Here is a 21,422-nt window from a genome sequence, read left to right as displayed (position 1 = left end):
CGCCCACCTACTGCCCCTGAGAGTTGGTTATGAGTGGGCTCGGCTCCCCCCCTTGGGATCGAAGCTTCCACGACCTCACACCCAACACCACAGGTGGGATCAGAGAGAGACTCCACACCGGACACCGCCCGGGCACAGACTCCCTACCCATCGGATCGCACAGGGCCCCCTCGGAGCAGCCCACACACAATCACGCATCGGCAGATTGAGTGCCTGAGTCAGGCAGACAGCAGACAAGGATGAGAGAGGAGAGAGAGAGAGAGAGGAGAGAGGAGAGGGTGAGGGTGTGTGCACACGTGTGGAGAGGGAGTGTGTCTGTGGTGGGCTGTAGTCGTACTACGTGGTTAGAACCACGCGCCCCTCAGGAGCTTAAGGTAGAGCTGAGCGTCCAAGACGCCTCGGTGCCTCCCACCGGCGTGAAGACCATCCGGATCTGCCTGCCTCGCCTCCGGCGATACAGTCCCCGCGATGGCCCACGGTCCTCCGTCGCCTGGTCGAACCCCCTGCCTCCCGGTTGACCCCCCGGTCCCCGTACTCCACCATGAAATAAACTCAAAGTCCACCACAGCCACCAGCCTCCACCTCCACCCGCGAGCCGCCACCGCTGCCGCCCGCGACGCCGCCCGCCGCGTCAGATCGCCGCAACGCGCGCACCGAGTCGAGTCGAAGAGCCGCACCGCACCAGCAGCAGCATCTGCACCACCAGCAGCAGCAGCAGCAGCACCACCACCACCAAAGAGAGAAGCGCACCTGCCCGACGCCGCCCGCCTCGTCAGATGCTTGCGACGCGCGCGTCGAGCCCAGTCTCAGAGCCGCGCCGCGCCAGCAGCAGCATATGCACAGCAGCAGCATCATCACCACCACCAGCAGCAACAGGGAGAGGCAGTGCAGGCGCAGAAGCGCTCGCAGAGCCGCGCGCAGCGCCGCGCACGCCACGCTGCGGACTGTCGGACGAGCGCAGCGCATGTCGGCGGCGAGCCGCGTCGCCAGCCGTCTCGCGAGAGAGCCGCGCCGCCGCGTGCGCGCAGCAGCCTCCGCGGCAGAGGCGAGCCGCGGCGACGTCCGCACTAACGGATAACGGCCATTGGCGGTTTTTTCTCTCTCAACTCTCTCTCTCTCTCTCTGTGGGTGTGTGTCTGCACACACACACACACAAATCGTGAATTCGTTCCAATGGCCGCGCTGACGATTGGCTGGGGCTGGGTCGCAGCGGCCACCGCCGGCTCTCTCACCGTCGCCCTCCCTCGCTCGTCCGGCACAAAGCTTGGCCGCGTCCGTGTGTACCTGAGCACGAGCTGCGACACAGCGCCGCCCAGGGCGCAGTGCTCCGACAGCCAGGAAACAGCGCAGGTCTTCGGCGTCGACGTGCCCGACGGCGGACTCAGGCCAGGCGGAACCGTTGCGATTGATGCATCGACGCTTGGCTACCCACGCCACAGCATCGCGAGTCTTCCGGCGGGCACCTACTGCGTGCAGGCGGAGCTCTTCCCGTACCGCCGCTACCTTCGCGGCGACGGGGCCGACCTGCTCCTCCCCGTCTCGTGCGTCAGCGACGCGGGCGGCGATGGCGCCTATGGATCGCCTCCGGGAACGCTGTACTCAGACGTGGTTTCGGCGGTCCTCGGGCAGGACGGCGGCTGGTCGGGACCCGTCGCGCTGGAACTCACGCACGAAGTGGCAGCCGTGAGATCGCCGGGCTGCAGTGGCAAGGGTGACGACACCGACTACATCAAGACGGTCTCCATTCACTCCACGCTGCTGGAGCGGTTCTGGGGCACTCGCATGAAGCTCGAGGCGTGCGTGCTGCTGCCGTTTGGCTTCCACGAGCGCCCTTCGGCGAGGTGATGATCGCCCACGCTGTTAGGTTAGGTAGGAAGTTGAAGAACAGTCAGGCTCGGACTGGACACCAACACGGTATGGGTGGACGCGGGAAAAAGATGACGACACGCTCGAGTGACACACAGACACACAAACTCACAAGAAGACGCTGTGACCCCGCAATATCCCTGCTCGGCTGCCGTTGCTGACCGCCTTTAGCCACCACTCTGCATCAGGTACCCGCTGTTGATCGCCCACGGCCACTACTCTGCGACCTTCAACCCCGGTGGCCGCTTCGACGACACGCCGCCCTCGGCCAACCTGTCGGGCTACGACCGTGTCGATCAGCAGTACGCCTACTGGCTGTACAGCAACTGGACCAGCAAAGACGGTCCCTTCCGCGGGGCGCGGGCCCTCGTTGTCACGCTCAACCACCCGACGCCCTTCTTTGACGACAGCTACGCGGTCGACAGCGCCAACGTCGGCCCGTACGGCAGCGCCATCCTCAAGGAGCTGCTTCCGCTCGTCGAGAAGCGCTACCGCGGCATCGGTGCGGGCTGGGCGCGCGGGCTGCTCGGAGGGTCGACGGGCGGCTGGGAGGCCTTTGCCATGCAGGTGCTGTACCCGGACGCTTTCAACTTTGCGGTGGCGGCTTGCCCGGACCCGGTGGGCTTCGCCTCGTACACGACGATCAACCTCTACTCCGACCGCAACGCGTACTTCTATGACTCGGCCTTCAAGCGCACGCCGCGGCCCGGCTACCGCGACCACTATTCGGGGACCGCCACCGTGCCTGGCACATCGACCCCAGCCTACGGGTCGCCTTATGGGCAGACCACCGCGACGGTCGAGGAGATGAACCGGCGCGAGGTCGTCCTCGGCCCAAGGTCGCGCTCGTGCGGCCAGTGGGATGTGTGGGAGGCGGTCTTCGGGCCGAGGGGCGCGGACGGCTACCCTGCACGGCTTTTTTGCAAGGACCCGAGCGGCGACTGCGAGTACGGCGCCGTCAACAAGAGCGTCGCGTCGCAGTGGGTTGAGCGCTTCGACATGACGCGCCGCCTCAAGCAGCAGTGGCGGCACGGCCTCGGCGAGAAGCTGTCGGGCAAGCTGCACGTGTACGTCGGGGGCGCCGACTCCTTCTTCCTCACCAACGCCGTGATGGACCTGCAGGACTGGGCCTCCGACCCGGCCCTCGACCCGCCCTTTGGCGGAGAGATTGTCATCGGAGCGCACGAGGGGCGAGGGTTCGAGCACTGCTGGAACGGCTACCTACCCGACGGCGAGGCCGCGCCAAACGCGGTCACGCGAGAGCTCTACGTCATGACATACCTGCCGCGGATGGCGGAGAGGTGGGCTGCAAGCGCGCCGGCGGGGGCGAGCATGGAGTGGCGGAGCTACTGAGGAGTGGTGAAGAACGCACACCCATAGGAGGGGGGCCGGGCGGTCTCGGATGTTTTTGCCTCGCGATGTGTGTGTGTGTGTGTGTGTGTGTGTGTGTGTGTGTGTGTGTGTGTGTGTGTGTGTGTGTGTGTGTGTGTGTGTGTGTGTGTGTGTGTGTGTGTGTGTGTGTGTGTGTGTGAGTGTTATTTATGTATGTACAATGCTCAATGGAGCGCGCAACGAACGTTCGTCAGGCTGTTGGTCAGACAGGGGGGGGGAAGTTGCGCAAACGAATCGGAAACGAATCGGAAACGAATTCGGACGACGAATCGCGGATTTGTGCGCATTTGGGGCTGGACGCGCGCTCCTCGCTCTCTGCGTCGGTGGCGGCGGCGAACGAGAGCACAGGGGTCGCCGCTGAGGGAGGGCTTCTGCAGCAGGTGGACCGGCTGATCGCGCTCGGCGCTGCTGTTTGAGGCGCCGCACTAGCCGCGGGAGTCACGGTGTAGCAGGTAGAGGTTGTCATAAATCGCAAGCAGCTGCAGAAGCAGCGTATCAGTCGTTCTTCACTCGGCGATCGCAGAGCAGATTGTGAATGAGCTTGCCTGTGGCGGGGGCGGGCGGGTGCACGGAGCTAAGTGCCTCGCCGCCCTCGCAGGAGTCGCTTAGCCTTAGGCGGCTCCCGTGGTGTACCTGTGTTAGTGCCAGTGCGCGCCAGTCCCGTGCCCAGAAAAAGAAAGAAAGAAAACAGACAGTCCAAGGGAGGGATGGGAAAGAAAGAAAGAAAGAAAACAGACAACCCAAGGGAGGGATGGGAGGACGGCACGCCGCCACCACACAGGGATTTTAAGGAGAGGTGTGTGGTGCGCTATCCGTCGCCCACCCTAGGGAGTCTGCCTCTTCCTATCTCTCTTCGCAGTCTCTCGCCTATTCTCGCTGCAACCTTCATGCCACCTCGCGGTCGTCCCACCCTCGTCGTTCTCTCCCTTGTCACGGAGGGATGGGAGAACGTGCCCAGAGTCACGCGTAAAATTCTTTTTGGCTCCGCCGAGAGCTCACCTGGAGTTTGCGCTCGCATCGGGAGTGCGACAGCGGGGCTGCGGTCGTTGCATGGATCTCGGCGGGAGTAGCAGCGACGACGGGCTCGCGCAGACCCACCGTGCGCTGCAGGATGGCTGGCAGCCTCGGCAGGCTACCGACGGGGTCCGGGTCCTCGCGCTCGACGGTGGCGGGACGAGAGGGCTCATCACGATCGAGATGCTCAAAGCGCTGGAGGAGACCACGGGCCGGCGGGTGCACGAGCTCTTTGACGTGATAGGAGGCACGTCGACCGGCGGCATCATTGCGCTCGCGCTGCAGGAGGGCTTCCCGCTGGCGCGAATCGAGGAGCTGTACCGGCAGCTCTCCGTGTCGGTCTTTAAGCAGACGCCGCGACACGTGGCGGCCTCGAACCTGCTGATGACTGGGGCGATCCACAAGGCTGCCGCGCTCGAGGCGATCCTGCACGACCTCTTCCACGAGGCGGCCCCAGAGGCGGAGGAGCAGGCGGCCGAGACAGCGTGTCCTACGAGCGACGACGGGTCCGAGGCAGCCGAGGCAGCCGAGGCGGCCAGGGCAGCCTCTCCGCCCGACACCCCCGCCGCGGCGAGGCTCGAGCGGCCGCGCCTCTTGTGGCGCAAGGCGGCGGCGGCGTTTCGTGAGGCTCGAAGCCGGAGACGGCCCGAGCGCGGCCCCGCAGAAGGAGCGAGCATGCTCTACCGACGCGCCGAGCAGGAGCGGCGCTACTCGGAGCGCATACAGGTGGCGCGGTGCGGAGCGGGCGAGGCGGACTCGCCGGCCCGGCCCCCGAACGTGTTTGTGGTCGCGTGCGCCGTCAGCCAGCTGCCCCCCTCCCTCTTCCTCTTCCGCAACTACGAGCTGCCCGCCGCCGCCGCCGCAGCCCGCAGCGCTGCGCCGCCGATCCCGGGCAGCTCCTCCCTCTCGCAGGCCGAGGCGGGTCGCGCCACCTCTGCGGCGCCCTCCTTCTTCCCGCCCGCCTCCTTCCTCTCGCCGAGCGGAGGGGCGCCCGCAGTCTACCAGGACGGCGGCCTGCTCGCAAACAACCCGGCGGCGCTCGCCCTCGCCGAGGCGAAGGCGCTCTACCCGGGCGCAAAGATCGCGTGCGTCGCCTCGTTCGGCACCGGCGCCTTCGAGCCCCGGCCGGTGGCCAAGCCGACCTCGTTCGCGCACGCCCTCTCGACGCTCGCGGGCGCCGCCACCCGCACCGAGGAGGTGCACTCCCTCCTCTGCGGCGTGTTTGGCGAGGGCGGCGGCGAGGCTGGCGCGACGCACTACTACCGCTTCAACCCGCCCGTGCCGACGGCGAAGCAGGGCCGCATGGACGACACCTCGCCGCAGGTGCTGCTCCAGTACCAGGCGCTCGGCCGAGCGTACGTGAGCGACGGACTCGGGGCCGCAGACATGGCGGCGCTCGCGCAGCGCCTCGCCGCCGCCTCGCCGGCCGCGCCGCGGCCGCCCGGCGCGTGGCTCGCGCCGGCTTGGTGGGGGGCGACGGCGCGCGACATGATGCGGCAGTGGCTGGCGAGGCGGCCGCGCCCGCTCGCCTCGTTCGGGAGGCGCAGTCGGCTGTGAGCGAGCGGTGAGGCAGCTCGTGCGGCTGGGGCTGGCAGTCGGGGGATGGCGGGTGGCGCGTGGGCCGGCATGTCCAGTCGTGAAAATGCGCCTGCGGGCGGACCCCTTCAGATCACAGTCATCGAAGAAAGAAAAAGACGGAGGTTGGACGGCATTATTTCAACTTCTTCTTTCGAGACCCGCCCCCGCCGGCCGTTGGTGAAGGGGCCCGCCGGCGCGAGTGGCGCGGTGGTGCGGTGGACCTGACGCCGACCCCAGGAGGACTTTGCGCTCCGAGAGTGGCCCCGGTGTGCTCCTTCGAAACGTGCATGAGTGATCGCGACCGCGAGGTGGTGCGAGAGGCGGCGCGGGAGCCGGGAGCGGATCCGCCCGGTGGAGGAGGCGGGGAAGATGCTGGAATGGGACTGGGGGAGTGAGCGGCTCGCGGTTGCCGAGTCGTGCCTGCCATCCCGTGTCGCGGAAGGGAGCCGGCTCGGGTTCGGGTTCTGAGGCTGCCCATGCTCGGTGGATCTCTCTTGTCCTCCCCGACATGACATGACAGAGTGTCCCTTGTTTTTACGCTTTCTCTTCCAGTGCGCGCCAGTCCCGTGCCCAGTGTTGTGCGAGGGAGTAATAAATAAATAAATAAAACGGACACACCAAACAAGGGGTGGGAGAAGGACAGGGTCCCCACCTGCGCGAGCAGGATCTTGTAAGGACGATCAGGGACACATGGGAACGGGAGCGGGGAGCGCATCGCGACACGGAGGGGGGCTGGGCAGCGTTCACCCACACGACAGGGTCCCACCCAGGGATCCCCCTCTCGTATAGGACAAAGTTGCACCCGGCGGCACGGGGGCAGGCGCGGGCCTCCTACTGGTTGCGCTCTCCTAGTTCTCCAGCTACTGACAAAAGGGACAGCGACAGGTGCGAACTTAAAAGCTTGTAAAATTATCTTTCAAGCACCCGCTCAAAGGTATGAGGCTGTGAAAGCACGCCCACCCTAGCGGGATTCACTTGCCCCCGTGAGTGTGTGTGTGTGAGTGCCTCCGGCTGTTTGCGGCGGGCGGCTTGCTGCTCGCTGCATGGCGAAAAACTCGTCTCGCCACACGCCAAGGGCTTATGCTCTGGCGAGACGTGAGGCGCATGCGCCCAGGAGGGGAGGGGGCATGTGTAACGACACTTCTAGAGATGCCTTTCGGGGCCCAGAGACAAAACTTCTGTGATGCCATGCGTGACCTAGTAGTGTCCCCAGCTATGGGCGTGTCCACGTTGGAGCCAGGTGTGGTGTGGGCGCGAGAATAGCTCCGCCGTTCATGGAGGCAACCGATGCGAGTCGACTGGTGCGTGTGTCGTCGTGGTTTCGTATCAAGAATACTCACTCACACGCCCCCGTGAGTGTGAGTACTTGGAGCACTTGGAGTGCAGTCGGCAACCGCACACCCAGGGCCGGGGAGCTGAGAAGCGCACCCAGCGGGCCGGATGATTGGCATCGGGTTGCGGGCAAGAGAGCCCTAGCCCAGGGGGTGCGCGTTCGCAGGAAAGGGCCGTAAAGTAAACACGGGTCTCCGAGGGTTGGCTCCGCGCTCCGGGTTTCCCTTAGCAGCAGACCGCCCCCTCTACTCGGAGCTATAATGAACAGTATTAACATGTTTTCTTTCTTTTTCTACTCGGAGCCAGTGAGACGAGAATACGCACATCTTCCAAGAATACATACTGCCCCCACGGAGTACCGCACTACTCGACGATAATACAAGAAGAATACGCAGCTTGGAAGTTGCAGACGCCTATAAAGAAAAAACAGCCAGCTAAATTTCGGCGGCTAAAAAGCAAAGGACGGGCGCTTTTGATCGGCAAAGCAAAGTTGGAGTAACGGCGAAAGATGAGTGGAATTGATGAATTGGGCCGTTGTCCGTGCCTCCCCTCTATACGTCAGAGTGGGACCTACGCCGCGCCGGGTAAGGGGCGCGCCCGGTCCTCGACGGAGCCGCGCGCCCCAAACGACCCAGGCGGCGAGTAGTCGTCCTCGAACCTTCGACATGTAGTTGCCCATAGTTAGCGCCCGCCCGCCCCCCCCTCTGTCGCTTCGCAAACGAAAAAACAAAATAAAACCAAGCAAAAGAGAAAGCGAGGCCAAAAAACGATTGCGTAAACGGCGTCACAAAGCCCGCCGGTTTTGATCGACAATCGTGAGATTGACCGCCGTCGACCAGAGAATCGACGGCAGCATGCAGACGATGTGCCAGCTTGCACGGCGCTCGCGCCGCGCCGGCTGGCTCATCGAGAGCGCTCTCTGGCGCCATCCGGGCCACGCGCGGCGCCGCGCGTGCCTCGCGCCACTCGCCTCGGCTGGCAGCACAGCGCCAAAGCCGCCTCGCAAACACCGCGCACAGCACCAGCATGCTGCCCACCAGGCAGCAGAGTGCTGCACCGGCGTGCAGCGGACGCTGCGGCGCTGCGGCGCCGTCTCCCCGCCCTGTCCACGGAGCAGACGAGCGGCGGCACGGCCTTCCACCAGCTGAAGGAGGTGCGCACTTCCCAAAGGAAGCACAGGACGCTCCCGCAGTTTACGCAGCTTTGTGCAGCGCAGCGCACGGGCCACGCCACACAAAGCCGACCCTCAGTCTGGCCAAGAGGCTGTCTGCGGAAGGCCTGGCAGCGCGTACTCGCCTCCTCCGCGGCCATGCCCTCCGCCCGGGCGAGCGAGGAGCGGGGACACAACCATTTCTGGAATCGTGTGAGGTGTGTCCCCGAAGAACCCCTTGAGTGAGTGAGTATTCTTATACGAAACCACGACGACACACACCAGTCGACTCGCATCGGTTGCCTCCATGAACGGCGGAGCTATTCTCGCGCCCACACCACACACACACACTCACTTGCAGGTAGGTAGGTAGAAAGGTGAAGAACAGCCAGGCTCGGACTGGACACCAGCGCGGTATGGGTGGACGCGGGACAGATGATGACGACACGCACGAGCGACACACAGACACAAACAAGCTCACAAGACACACAGCCAGCGGGCTGCCACACACCCTGAGTCGGCTTGCCCTGAAAGAAAAAAAAGTTCTTTCTGATTCACAGCGCGACCCAAGAGACCTCGGGGGGCGAGCGAAACTGCATACCCCCGGCCCGCCGTGGCAGATGGGGGGTACGCCCCCATTTCGCCGCCCCGCGTCGCTGGCCTTCGCCCCTCCGGTACGCGTCCAGCCACAGAGGTCCCGCAGCATATGCTCTGAGCGCATCGCGTCGCGAAACCGCGTCGCGGAGCATCGGCTCGCTCAAAGTCGCCCGCCAGCCGCCCCGAGAGCGGGACCAAATACACACGCCTGCTGCGCTTCCCAGACACCCACGAGAGCCCGGCGCAGCCGCACCGACCCCCACGGCCCGCCGCACGCGCGCAGGCGCGGCTCGCCGCTCCTTTCTCGAGGCTGGCACCGCCGCCGAGCACCGCGCTGCCACCGACAGCGCACCCGCGCGGCCGAGGCGCCCCTCGCCGGCGCGTGCGGCGAGACGGCGAGCGTGTCGGCGCGCCTTCCGGCCGCCGCACGGCGGACGGGCCGCCCGTCGAGCCGCGCGGCGCCGAGCGAGCCCAGCGGACGCCCTCACCGCTCCGTCGGCGGGTCGTCAGTCTCTCTCCTCTCCTCCGCACGCCGCCGCCCGGCCGGCCGCGCGCGGCGAGGCGGCGCCGTGCGCCACGCGCGGATGGTGCTCCGAGCGTGCGCTCTCTTCGGATCCGTCTTTGTGCGTCGTATTGTCTCGAGCGTACATTGGTGTTGCCCAGCACGCGTCTCACGAGCTGGGTCTACAGACCTTCGCCAGTGTCGCTGAACACGTCGGGTGGCGTGGCGCGAGAGCGGCGTGGATCGTCTTTCACGCTTTTCCCGTCCTTAGCCTCTTGCTGCCCGATGCTTTGCTCATGCTTCGGTGTGAATGACGCCCGCTGTGAAAACAGTTGGCGGGGGATTTTTTCGCCAGTCAATAGAGCATGAAAATACCTTTCAGACGGTACCTTTCTGTCCTCCAGAGTCGAAGAACTCGACCGGTGGCTGGCCGCCAAAGTGGCTGGACGGCGCCGCGGCGCACACTGGTGAGCCGCGGAGCACACTGAGGGAGCTGTCCTCGGCGCAGCCGATCGGCTCCCGCGGCCTGGGTGATGGCAGTGGCACTCTCTGAGGCTCCCTGATTTTTTCTGGTATTTGTTGAGCACTCTCTGGTCACCTTCGCCGGGCGAGCCTGGCTCTCGCTGCACAGCGGCGCGACCCGCGGTGAGGCTGCCGATCGTCGAACTGGGCTTAGCTCTCAGTCAAGATATTGTGCATATGGTCGGTCTCTACAATATCTTGACTGAGCACGACCGATGAATCAGCAGCAGGGAGACAGGAAGGCTCGCTGTGTGAGTCGGCCACGCAGAGGGTCGGAACCTGGGCAGCAAGAGGTTAGGAGAGCTCAAAGGCGCCAACCCCCCTCATGGTGGGATCTAGTGGGATATTTCGCGGCCAGCCCCAGCTGCAGCACACACAACACCTATCGAGGCCACTGGGATGGCAAGAGCCCCGCTTCGCACCTCCTTCCGCAAGAACGCCGATGAGGGGATTCGGTGTCTGTCGCAGGCACCCACGCGCGGCGGACGGCGCAAGGTTTTGTGCGTTGCATGGTCGACGCCGCGCTCGAACGAGCGCGCTCGCTGAGTTGCTGGGCGGCCGGCGTTCGTATCGTCCCGACGACCGAGGTGGAGGCCGAGCTTGGCCTCGGCACGGGCCGCACCAACCGCAACTTTGTCGCCACTGCAGCAGACGGGGAGCGCTTCTTTGTGCGGATCGGGGTCGACCTGCCACCGTGGGGCGTGACGCGGCGGAAAGAGCAGGCTGCTGCGATCGCGGCTGCGGCGTCCGGCATCGGCGCAGCTGTCCACCACGCGGAGCTGCCAGACGCTCTCGTGTGCGCCTTCGTGGACGGGCGCGCGCTCACCGAGCAGCAGGTGCATGCGGCCGCGAGCGGCGCTGACGAGCAGCTGCTGCACGCGCTCGCCGCGGCCGTCCGCACGCTGCACGCCACGCCGCTGCCAGCCGAGCTCCTCCAGGTTGCGCCGCCAGGTCCGCCGCGCTGGGCGCCGCCCGACCTGGCTCGCTGGATCAGCTATGCTCGCGAGGGCGGCTTCTCGCGGGTGCCGCTGCTGGAGGAGTGCGACTCGGTCATCGCTCGCGCCGAGGCTTTTGTCGAGGCTGGCTGGCCGGCAGAGCCCCCCGTCTTTTGCCACTTTGACCTGCTCTGCGACAACTTCGTCGTGCGGGACGTGCCAGGAGGCGGCGGCTGGCGGGTGTTCGTCGTCGACTTCGAGTACGCCAACGCGGGTCAGCCGCTGATGGACCTCGCCGTCTTGTCGATGGGTTGCGCGCTGTCGGCCGGCGAGGAGCGGCGCCTCGTCGCCAGCTACCTGCAGAGGCCGCGCATCGACGACCACGAGGCGGCCCGCTTCGGAGCGCTGAAGATGCTCGCCTGCCTGAGGGAGACCTTTTGGGGCGTCGTGGCGGAGGTGAGCCGGGCGTCGGCGCTGAGCGACGAGGCGGCGGCGGCGTACGTGGACGAGCAGTATGCAAAGTACGTCGCGGCACGCGCCGAGTGGGAGGCGTGGATGCGGAATGGGGAGGGATCGCAGGCACTGCGAGCCTCATAGGCTATACCTGTGTATTAGCTACACTTCATGTGTGCATGTAGATGTAGCAGCTACCAGCAGTGAGGGCCGCAGGGCCCACCGGCGACGCGGCGACCCAGGCGGCGCTCCGCTCGTGCACTCGTAGAGTATCTCCACCGGTGTATCTGTACGGCTCTATATGTATTTTGTGTGCTGACTGATTCGCCCCCGCGCCCCGGCGGAGCTCTGTATATATACACGATGTATCGATGTTTTACTGTATTCTGGATTATTTGAGTGAGCGCGGTGAAGAGCGAGTCCTCGAGACCGAGAGCCGAGAGTAGCTGACGGAAGAGATGAGGGACTGCACTGGCCACTTTGGCACTCACTGCGAGTGAAGGGGGACGACTTCCCGGCGCGCCGCGAGAGCGCACCTCCAGCCTCCACATCGTCGGCCCGACTAGGTCCAGCCCAGGGTGGCACAGATCTGACGTTTGTCTGAAATATAAGATTGTCTGTAAGTATAAAGATGAGAGTGAGGTTGAACCGGACCCAATCAAAGTCGGCGGGTTTCGGAGGGGGGGTATGACGAAAAACGGCGGGCGCATTTGGGCACATGACAGGGAGAACTCTGTGGTGGACCCGCTGGGCGAGAGGAGCTCGCAGACCGTTGCAGCCTCACGATGTCATTGAGCGGAGCGAGTGCGAGCGCGGCGGCCAAGCAGCGGCACCAGGAGCAGCGGCGAGCTGACACGAGCGCGCTCGTCGATGCGGCGAGGGGGCAGAGGCAGATGCCCGAGCTGCCGCCGTACGTGCCAGAATTTGACCTCGCGTTCATGTCTCAGATGCTGGGCGGTGGAGCCGTCCGGTCGGAGCCAGAAGACCCAGCCACTGACGATGACGAGACGATGATGCTGACATCCGTCAGGTCCGTGTTTTTCTTGTCTTGCGGTACATCTCTCCGCTCGCCACCTCACGCTCCGCCGTCCGGCCATGGATGGTTCGATGGAGCGCGGCGAGCTCCATCGAAGCATCCAACTCCGGTCACCGGGTCTGAACGCGCTCAGCCTCAGGAGGTACCAAACCGCGCGAATTCTGCACGCCTCGCTGCACCGCTGGCTTGACTGAATCAGGCAGCAGCAGGCTGCTGCTGCTGCCACAGCAGCAGTCTGCTGCGGCCCCAATACGCAAGTTAATGACCAGCATTGCTGCCGGGGGCATTCGAGCCGCCACAGCCGGTGTGCGGCTGTGCACTGCCACCTGCCCGCGGCTACGCACAATGTGCGCTCGCATTGGATGAGCCCTGCTGATGGACCTGCGTCGCCTAGCTGCACGAGAGCAATGCCGCAGGCGGCGGCCGTGGCATACACTGCGAGCACACTCGGTGCAGCTGCGAGGTGCAGCAAGAGCACGTCGTTCCTGCCTCTGATGCCACTCTCGCGGCTTGTAGCGCGTCACTCGCGCATGCTCTCCAGGAGCTATGGCGGGCGCGTGTGTGGGGCTGTAGCCTGTCGGTTTGGCCGGTTCTGAACCGTTTACTATCAGTACCATGCCTGTTAAAACCAGACGGTGTATTGCGTGTGTAACAGCAGAGGTCGGGGCGCGGGCGGGGCGCCGCGCGGGGGCTGCGGGGCTCACAGGCTTCAGCTTTTCGCTCACACCGGCGCACGCTCAAAGTCGCAGTCGCGGTCGCGGGTGGGACTTCTGTATCTCTGAAATATGGGGTGGGGGCGCGCGCACAAGCATGGCACTTGGGCACAAGACTCAAGAGACAACGTCGACGCTCACAGAGGCACACGCACACTCAGCCACGGTGTTCGCTCACAGACACGAGCACACGACAGTGCCGCACGCAAAGCAAGAGGGATGTTTTGTGAGGGACGAAGAGCATCTCTTCAAGATGAGCACGATTCGGGCGAGGGCTGAGGCGCGAAGAGGTCGGGCATGCGCGAGTCGCGAGGCGGGGGGGGGGGGGGGGGGCACTGTGCGGTCACCAGTGGTGGATCAGCGCCTTTGAGTTGTCGAGGCGGCGCAGGAGCGAGTTAGCGAGCTGCGCCCGCTGCAGCACCGAGAGGCGGCCAGAGTCGAGCAGCTCGTTCGCGTCGGTGAGGATGTCCGTCTTGAGCCAGCCGCGCAGCCAGCGCGCCCCGGCGACGCGCAGCCGCTGCACGCGAAAGACGAGCTCCCCGGCGGTGGCGACGTCCATCGGGGAAGCCTCGTGCTTGGTGAGCGCGGCGGCGCCCGCCGACGGCGTGCCTGCGGCCCGGTTGAGCATGCGCTGGATGGTGACCAGCTCTCGCCGGATGTCCTGCCGCGCAAGGACGCATCGGCGCCGGGGGAGAGAGGCGGCGTCGGAGGCGTCGCGCAGGGAGAGGGACGGCACCGGGAGAGGGTGCACGGGGAGAGGGGAGGGGCCTGGGGCGGGAGAGTGCCTCGATCGGCCCGCGCGGCGACGAGGAGATATGGGGGAGATATGGGGAGATGTGGGAAGATCGTACCTCGATCGGCCCGCGCGGCGAGGAGGTGCGAAGGCGCTGGTAGGCGGCGCGCAGCAAGTAGAGGAGGCCGGAGCCGAGAAGGAGGGCGGGCACCACCGCCATCAGCTGGAGCGAAAAGTCGTTTCGCTTGAGCATCTGGTCCGCGTACTCGACCTGCTCCTCGAGCAGGACCTGACGGAGGGGCGCGGCGGCGTGGCTGACCTCTCGCACACTCCCCCGCCCCTGCCCGCCCCTGCCCGCCCCACCCCCCTCACCGCCACGCGCCCTCGCCCTGGCCCGCCCCCGCCCCCCGCCCCCTCGCCTTGAGATGCTGGATCTGCAGCAGCATCGCGCGCGGCAGCTGGCCGCGCAGCAGCCCGTTGAGCGGCCGGCGCGCCTCCGCCTCGAAGACCGTGTTGATCACCTCCATCGAGCCCGCCGCCGCCTGCACCGCCGCCGCCTCCGTCTCGTCCTCGCTCCCCGAGAAGACCTCGCGCACAAACTCCTCCAGCGCGCGGTGCAGCGACTTGCGCGACGCCGCGGCCGTCGCCGTGTCGATGCTCGGCCGCGGCGCGCCGTACAGCTCGGCGAGGATGTCTCTCACCTGGTGACGCCATGACTCGCGGTGAGCCGTTGCTCGCTCCTCTCTCCGCTCGGCCAACTGTGGTCTCTCGCCGGGTCCACAAAGTGCGTAGTCCAGAACCGCTGCCTACGGCGTCAAACACCCCCCCCGCCCCTCAGCCCTCTTGAGGCGCGGGCATGCCACCAAGGTCGAGAGCGGGGGCTGCGTGTCGGCCCCGAGCTTGGTGAGCAGGTCGAGCGCGGCGCGTGTCCGCTCGTTCGAGGTGAGGACTCCGGCGGCGTACCTAAGTAATTAATTAATTAACAATTAATTAAGCTCGTTTGAGGTGAGGACTCCGGCGGCGTACCTATGGTGAGAGCAACAGTGGCGGTGGTGACGGTGAGTTGTGCCGTTGACGGTTGTGTGCCTCCGGCGGCGCGCCAGCACGCGGCGACGAGCAGGGCAGCGGGCAGCAGCTGCCCGTTTGCGATCGCGAGGGGCGGCTGCAGCTCGCGCGGCACCCGGCCCGCGTCGAGGGCGCGCCGGACGGTGCGGAGGGCGGTGAGGTGCGCCTGGGGGTTGGCGGGTCCTCAGGGCTGGCCCACGCGACTCGCGGGCGGGAGGAGGGCGGTGAGGTGTGTATATATCGCCTGGGTGGCCTCGATCATCGCCAGCCGCGAGGGCGGGATCGAGACGCCGCCGTACCTGCGCCCGTGCGAGCTAGGCCCGTGGGGCAGGCGCTGTGCGCGGTGCGGGGAGCACAGGGTTGCGAGACGCACCCGCCGGCCGCCGCCCACGGCTGCGACCGGTAGAGCGCGTACGGGCCGTAGGTCGTGAGGCGGTGCGCGGCAGACGAGAGGGCCTCGTTGGCGGAGGCGCAGAGCGAGAGCAGCTCGCGGCGCCGCTCGGCCGAGATCTGGACGTCCCACTCCATGCCGCGCACGGGCGGCCCTCCGAGCCACGAGCCGTACCTGGCTCGCACCCGCCCGCTGTGAAGAGGCGCCGTGCAGGAGGGGGCGGCCGTCTTGAGCCGCAGAGCCGCGCCAGAGCCACTCCCCTCCGGCTGCATCTCGGCTGCATCTCGGCTGCATCTCGGCTACATCTCGGCTGCATCTCGGCTATTCTCGCACTCGAGCCACTCCCCTCCGGCGCGTGTGATGGCGACGCGGAGGTCGTGCAGCATGCCCGCCTGGCAGTGGGCAGGGGAGAGGGCGAGAGGTCCGATGCCGCGCCGTCCGCGCGCTCTCTCCCTCCGCTCTCTCACTCTCCTCCCGTCTCCAGCAGCCGTGGCGGCGGTGGCGGCGGCACCTGCACCATCAGCAGCCGCTCGGAGCGAAGGAGCGCGCGGTGGCGCGCGCCGACGCCGAAGCGCGAGCGCGCCGAGCCGAGCAGCGGCGCGGCGCTCACCGACGAGTAGGAGCCGCGCCCGAGGAAGGGTGGCATCCAGAGAGAGATGGCGGACGTGTGCCAGCGAGTGCTGATGGCGCTGACGCGCTTCGCGGCGGCGTCCAGCGCGTGCAGCGAGGCCTCGATGCCACCGAGCTGCGTCCGGCACAGCAGCCACAGCGCCTCGGTCTCCGCCTCGCCCCACGACGCTTCCGAGGCGACTCGGCTGCCGCGCGTCTTTTGCTCTTTTGCGATCACGGAGCTTGCATAGTGCAGCAGCTTCTCGAGGAGCCGCTCCGCCTCGAGCGAGTGCCATCCGGCGGCCGCCGTCGACACCTCGCCCCGCAGTGACTTCTCGGCTCGCCTCAGCATCCGCTCGCGCACGCGGCGGGTTAGCAGCAGCTGCTGCGGCTCCTCGCTGGCGGCGGGCGTCTTGTCGCCCGCGAGCAGGTTGAGCGCGCGGCCCTTTGCGCCATCGTCACTGGCGCCAACGGAGGATGCCGCGACCACGAGCCAGGCCACACGCCTGCGGGATCTGGGAGGCATGCCGTGGTGCCGCCCCGTAGTGCCGCCCGCCTCGTCGGGGTGTGGACTGCCCCAGAGAGTTTTTTTCCTGACTGCTAGAGCCGACGTTCAACACCTTCCACCTACCTGTTTACAACAAAACTCCATCGCACGGGATTTGCGCGCACTGGCACTAATTTAGGTACACCAAAAAGAATTCACAAACGTACTCACACTCCTTGGGCTGTCTGAGGTTTGCCTCTCGCACCCCGTCTGAGGACGCAAGTCCACCAAACTCGGCCATTCCAACGGCCAGGTCGCTCGCTTAAGGCTGATTGGCTAGACGAGCGGCCTACCTCCAACGGGGAAGTCTGACGAGCGGGGGAGCTCTGATCGCCGTACTCACCGGGACGCTGGTGAGGTGACGGTGGGAGGGCGCCCCCCAGACAGCCCCTCCCGACGGGGACGCCACCACCCTCACCCAGGGATCTACAACGCTGTCTTAAGGTCCGACCTGTGGGCTCTGCCTGCGCTCGGCACCGCCACCGGGCACCGCCTCGGTATACAAAATGCGCCCGCGGGCGGACCCTTACAGATCACAGATCACCCCGTCTGTTTTCCTTTCCCTTTTTCAAACTTTTTTCTATTTTCCCGGGAAAACTCCTGGAAATCGTCAAATTTTGGGGCTCTGAGCCGAGTCTGAGGCTGGTTTGGGCCAAAAATCGGCAAAATGCCGGGAATTTTGCGGAGAACCCGTGTATACCTGGAAATCACCCTGCGACCGCCTGGGTATTTTGTCGATTTCCTCAATTTTGCTTCAGATTTTGCCCCAGACCAGCTCTCAGACTCAGGGAAACTCGCGAGTTTCCAGAATGGAGCACCAAACACCCTCTGTTTTCCCTGGAAATTTCCGGAAACGCAAAGTGCTGGGGCCTTTTCCTTTTTGTTTGCCGGAAAACCTCAGCGCAGCCCAACCCACTCCCTCGCACAACTGGGAAGAAGAGAGTCTCTCTCTCTCTCTCTCTCTCTCTCTCCAACTGGGCACGGCGCACAGGACTGGTGCGCTCTGCACTAGTCAAAAAAAGAATTACATGTTTCAAAAAAGAAAGACGAGCGGCCTCTGGTAGCGAACGAGAGAGGGCTCCCATTCAGAGCTAGAGAACAGGGACGGTGGCGAGCCGGAACACATTCCCCTTGAGGCTTGAGCCAGTTTGAGCCCGCCTCTGAAAGCGGCAAGTGGGCCCCCTCTCGAGACGAGCAAGGGCCAAAAAGCCCAACTCGGGCCAAACGAAAGGCCGTCCCGTTTTGATCTCTCCGTCTGTGGGCGCCCGCCCGCCGCCTCTGAGGGGGTCAGCCCCCCAGAGCCCAGTCTGAAAACAAAAACAAGCTCGAAAACAGCCAAAACCAGCCTGCGAGAGAGGCACTGCGCGCCGCTGACCTCATGTGGGGATGTGTGCCGACACCAATACTGATCTAAAATCTAAAACCTGGAAACCCTTGTTCAAAGCCGACCCTAAGCGCCATCCTTCCTGCTCTTCACTTGATGCTGCTTCCCCCGCGCCGCCTCCAGCGTCCAGGCCTCCTTCCTTGGCCCCCTTGCACGTATTTTCTACTCCCAGTGGGGGGGGCGGCCCCCCGGGCCCCCTCTTGTTTTCTGTCTTCTGTTTTTCCGCAAAACGCCCGCGCCGCCCGCCACCCCGAGGCGGCTCGGCCCCCCACAGACCGAGAGATCTCAACACGGGACGGCCAAGGCGAAACCCTCGACGTCGAGAGGCAACCACTCGCCATTCGGCGCTTTTTCCCTGATTTCATGCACGCGGATTCCATGAACGCGACACCGACGGTCGGGGTCACACACGTATAGAAATCCTCGAGTACGTCCCATCCCTCGGCTCATCCGGGGGAGGGGGGGGAGGCGGGTGCCGTACACATGCGCTAATTTGAGCACGAATCAAAAGCATTGCTATCGTGTGTCACTGCCACCGATTCACCATGAGCTGACGTTGTGTCCTTGCAGGATTAGGGGGCGCGCTCCGGATGGCCCGCCCTCCACCTCTCCTGCCGGCCTCCCTCCCGCTCAGCACCCGCAGCTGCTCGTCCTTGGCGTGCAGCGGGTATAGCTGGGTGACAGTGGCGTACCGCGGCGAGCTTGAGGTTGTGTTGGTCAGCTCCCCGAATCGCCGGCCACTGCGAACTGGCGTGGCCGAACGAACGCGCGGTCTGGACCCTGGCTTGCCCGGTGGGTGCGAGGACGGGCGGGGTGTGGTCGGAGCGGCCAGCTGCTTGGTGTCAGCATCGTGGATGAAACGCCGTCGCCGTGGTGAGTTCGACGGCGAAGCACTCGGACCAGCACAGGCGCCGGCACCGATCCGCGGCTGGCGCGGCGGCTCCGGTCGTGGCCCGCCCGTCATAAGCTCACGCACTCGCAGCTGCCGCGGCGACACTGGCCGCGCCGCTGCTGGCTGTGGGTGCGAGGGAGGCTGTGGAGCGGCGAGGTACGGAGACGCCCTAGCTGGACCATCGCGCGCTGGAGTTGCCCCCGTCGAGTGCAGACTGGCCGATGCGTCTCCCACCGCCGGTGCCGCAGCGGTCGAGGACGCAGCGGCCAGCCGCTCGCAGAGGACGGCAGAGTCAGCAAATCCCATTGCATCGAGCATCTGGCGCAGCGACTCCTCCGGCGGCTCCTCAATGCGGGACTTTTCGGCGTCCTTGCGGCGGTAGTGGAACCTCGCGCGCTTCTCGCTCGCATACTCCACCTCCCACTGCTTGTCGCACACGGCGATGGAGCTGAGGGCGAGCGCCTGGCCAAATCCTGCACGCGACAGCCCAGCACGACTGCGCTGCGCCGCATTCGACCCGGGACCACAGCCTTTGATTGCCGTGTCAAAGATCTCCCGCAGCCGTGTCTCGGGGAGATAGCCTGCGAGGCCTGTGGCGTCGCACAGCGCGAGCCAGCCCGACGGTGTGAGCCGCTGCCGAGATTCGGCAAAGCAGTCAAACACGCGACGTGCGGACTCGGCGTAGCTGCTCGCCGAGCACGACGCGGCCGGCGCCGCCATCGCACGTTCGCGTTCGCAGCGGCCAGCCGGCACGCCGCCGCGTTGGCGTCAGGCGATGGCGACGGTTACACGTTACAGCGCAGTTTTCACGGCGATCAGGAATCACAGTAAAATGTCCGATCATCAGACAAACAAAACATCTGTCTTCGTATAATTAGCAAGAAGAGAGCAGACGCGAAGAAGAGCGTGATGACTTGCGTTGTGAGTTGCGACTCGCCCAGCCGCCAGCGCACACGACTCACCCAATGCCGTACCCGCCATGCCGACGAGATTTGCCTGGCTTGATGTTTGGGCCGCCCAGGGACTTGACGCGCCCCTTTTTGGCGGTCGAGCCGCTCTGTCCCGTGGCGAGGAGCGCGGCGAGCTGCTTGGCGAGTGCCTTGGCCTCGGGCCTCGGCCGCAGCCAGGTCACCGTGTACATTGGTAATCGGTGGATCGGCTCTTTGAGAAAGTCGTCTACCCGCTGGGAGAGGAACTCGAGCGCCTCGCCGCCGCCCTCCTCGCCGCCGTCGCCGCTCTCACTCGCCTCCACCTGCCCGCCCTCCGTGCCCTCCTGCCCGAGCGCCCACGCCGCCGCGTTCGCAAACTCGGCTGGCCGCCGCAGCGGCGACAGGTCGAGGACAACCTGGTCGACGTCGCTGCCCTTGTGCAGGAAGATGGCGGCCACGCCGCGAGCGTCGCACCACGAGCGAAACGTGTTGACGAGGGGCGCATCGGCGCGCTGCGAACGCCAGCCCGAGCCGGCGACTTCCACAAAGCCCTTTGATCGTGCGAGGTCGTAGAGCGTGCGCTCCGCGTCGTTGAGTCGGTGCGGCTGGCCGCGTGAGCCAGTGCCCTTTCTCTTTGCCGGCCGGCCCCACGATATGCGGTCAACATCGTCGATAGTCGGACGCCAGCATTGCTTCTCTGCGAGCGGCGGCGGCGCCGACGCGCAGGCCAGAGGCGAGAGAAAGGTATCGCCACCCGCCCAGCCGGCCAGCATGCCCGTCATGGACGGGACCGTCTCCGCGCCCGACAGCGACGCGCATACAGACGAGCGCGCCAGGTGCTGCACGAGCCCGGCGACGACGCACAGACCCGCCGCGAAGCACAGCATCGCGGCTGACGAGGCTTGCTCTCCACCGCCGCGGCCGGGCGCGTGCGCCGCGTGGCAGCCTTGAGAGCAAGTGAGCGCGTATGGCGCCCGCCCGCAAGCGCAGCAACCGGCAGGCGATCCGCGATCCGCGAGCAGCGCGAACTTTCCGAGAATTCTCTGGTAGCTTGCACGAGGTATACGAGAGAGGAATCCCCTCGGGCCTGTCGTGTGGGTGAACCCTGCCCAGCCCCCCTCCGTGTCGCGATGCGCTCCCCGCTCCCGTTCCCCTGTGTCCCTGATCGTCCTTACAAGATCCTTCTCGTGCAGGTGGGGACCCTGTCCTTCTCCCACCCCTCGTTTGGCGTGCCCGTTTTATTTATTTATTTATTTATATGCCGGCGAAGCGGAAGAGGTCTGAGGCTTCCGCGGTCAAGGCCCGCGCGGAGTCAGAAGAAATTTCTTGTTGGTTAATAAAAATCTCTCTCTCTCGGAGTCAGAGGAGGCAGCACCCAAGTGCACGGCGATCGTGCGGCAGAAGGCCCGCCGGCGAGGCGCCGCCCCGGGACGTCTCTCCGCAGGGCCTCATCCACTCGTCCAACCTCGACGGCTCCATCTTGGCGGCCCTCTCGCTGGTCCGCTCTCTCATGCCAGGCGCCGCTACTCGAAGCACGGCGTGGGACGGGCGGCCGTAGACGAGCAGAAGCAGGGCCATGATATGCGAGCCGGTGCAAGCTAGTGGTGAGGAAATTTTGGCGGCTTTTTCTTTTTCCGAAAAAACAAAAAGAAGCCGGGCGCCAGGTGTGTGTTATTCTTGCTTGGGCGGGCCTCATGCCGGGGTAGGTAGGGTAGGTCTGGGCCCTCCCGTCGGGCGGGTTTCCCCCTCTCTTCAAGCTGGAAATTTCACAGCAGAAGAAAT

At 65.6% G+C, this 21,422-nt stretch overlaps 4 protein-coding genes across 4 annotated transcripts; 2 read left to right on the top strand and 2 right to left on the bottom strand.

Moving 5' to 3' along the window:
* Positions 1–1,173: 1,173 nt before the first annotated feature.
* EMIHUDRAFT_104274 (hypothetical protein) lies at positions 1,174–5,829 on the top strand (the record flags this gene model as incomplete). Its single annotated transcript, XM_005764782.1, has 3 exons — positions 1,174–1,841; positions 2,055–3,167; positions 4,329–5,829. The coding sequence occupies 3 exons, from the start codon at positions 1,174–1,176 to the stop codon at positions 5,827–5,829; spliced, it is 3,282 nt and encodes a 1,093-aa protein (XP_005764839.1).
* Positions 5,830–10,462: 4,633 nt separating this feature from the next.
* Positions 10,463–11,485, top strand: EMIHUDRAFT_213651 (hypothetical protein; the record flags this gene model as incomplete). The annotated part of the gene is made up of 1 exon (XM_005764781.1): positions 10,463–11,485. The coding sequence occupies one exon, from the start codon at positions 10,463–10,465 to the stop codon at positions 11,483–11,485; it is 1,023 nt and encodes a 340-aa protein (XP_005764838.1).
* A 1,948-nt stretch (positions 11,486–13,433) lies between these two features.
* On the bottom strand, positions 13,434–16,452 carry EMIHUDRAFT_464857 (hypothetical protein; the record flags this gene model as incomplete). Its single annotated transcript, XM_005764780.1, has 7 exons — positions 15,791–16,452; positions 15,613–15,671; positions 15,262–15,453; positions 14,687–14,786; positions 14,345–14,524; positions 13,942–14,112; positions 13,434–13,751 (listed from the first exon to the last, which is right to left on the bottom strand). The coding sequence occupies exons 1-7, from the start codon at positions 16,412–16,414 to the stop codon at positions 13,434–13,436; spliced, it is 1,644 nt and encodes a 547-aa protein (XP_005764837.1). The 5' UTR covers positions 16,415–16,452.
* Positions 16,453–19,669: 3,217 nt separating this feature from the next.
* EMIHUDRAFT_213646 (hypothetical protein) lies at positions 19,670–20,527 on the bottom strand (the record flags this gene model as incomplete). The annotated part of the gene is made up of 1 exon (XM_005764779.1): positions 19,670–20,527. The coding sequence occupies one exon, from the start codon at positions 20,525–20,527 to the stop codon at positions 19,670–19,672; it is 858 nt and encodes a 285-aa protein (XP_005764836.1).
* Between the last annotated feature and the right edge of the window lie 895 nt (positions 20,528–21,422).

The sequence above is a fragment of the Emiliania huxleyi genome, assembly GCF_000372725.1.
Source record: "Emiliania huxleyi CCMP1516 unplaced genomic scaffold EMIHUscaffold_58, whole genome shotgun sequence".
NCBI classification, from domain to species: Eukaryota; Haptophyta; order Isochrysidales; family Noelaerhabdaceae; genus Emiliania; species Emiliania huxleyi.
Note: the sequence above shows the minus strand (reverse complement) of the source record. Positions and strands in the feature narration are given on the sequence as shown.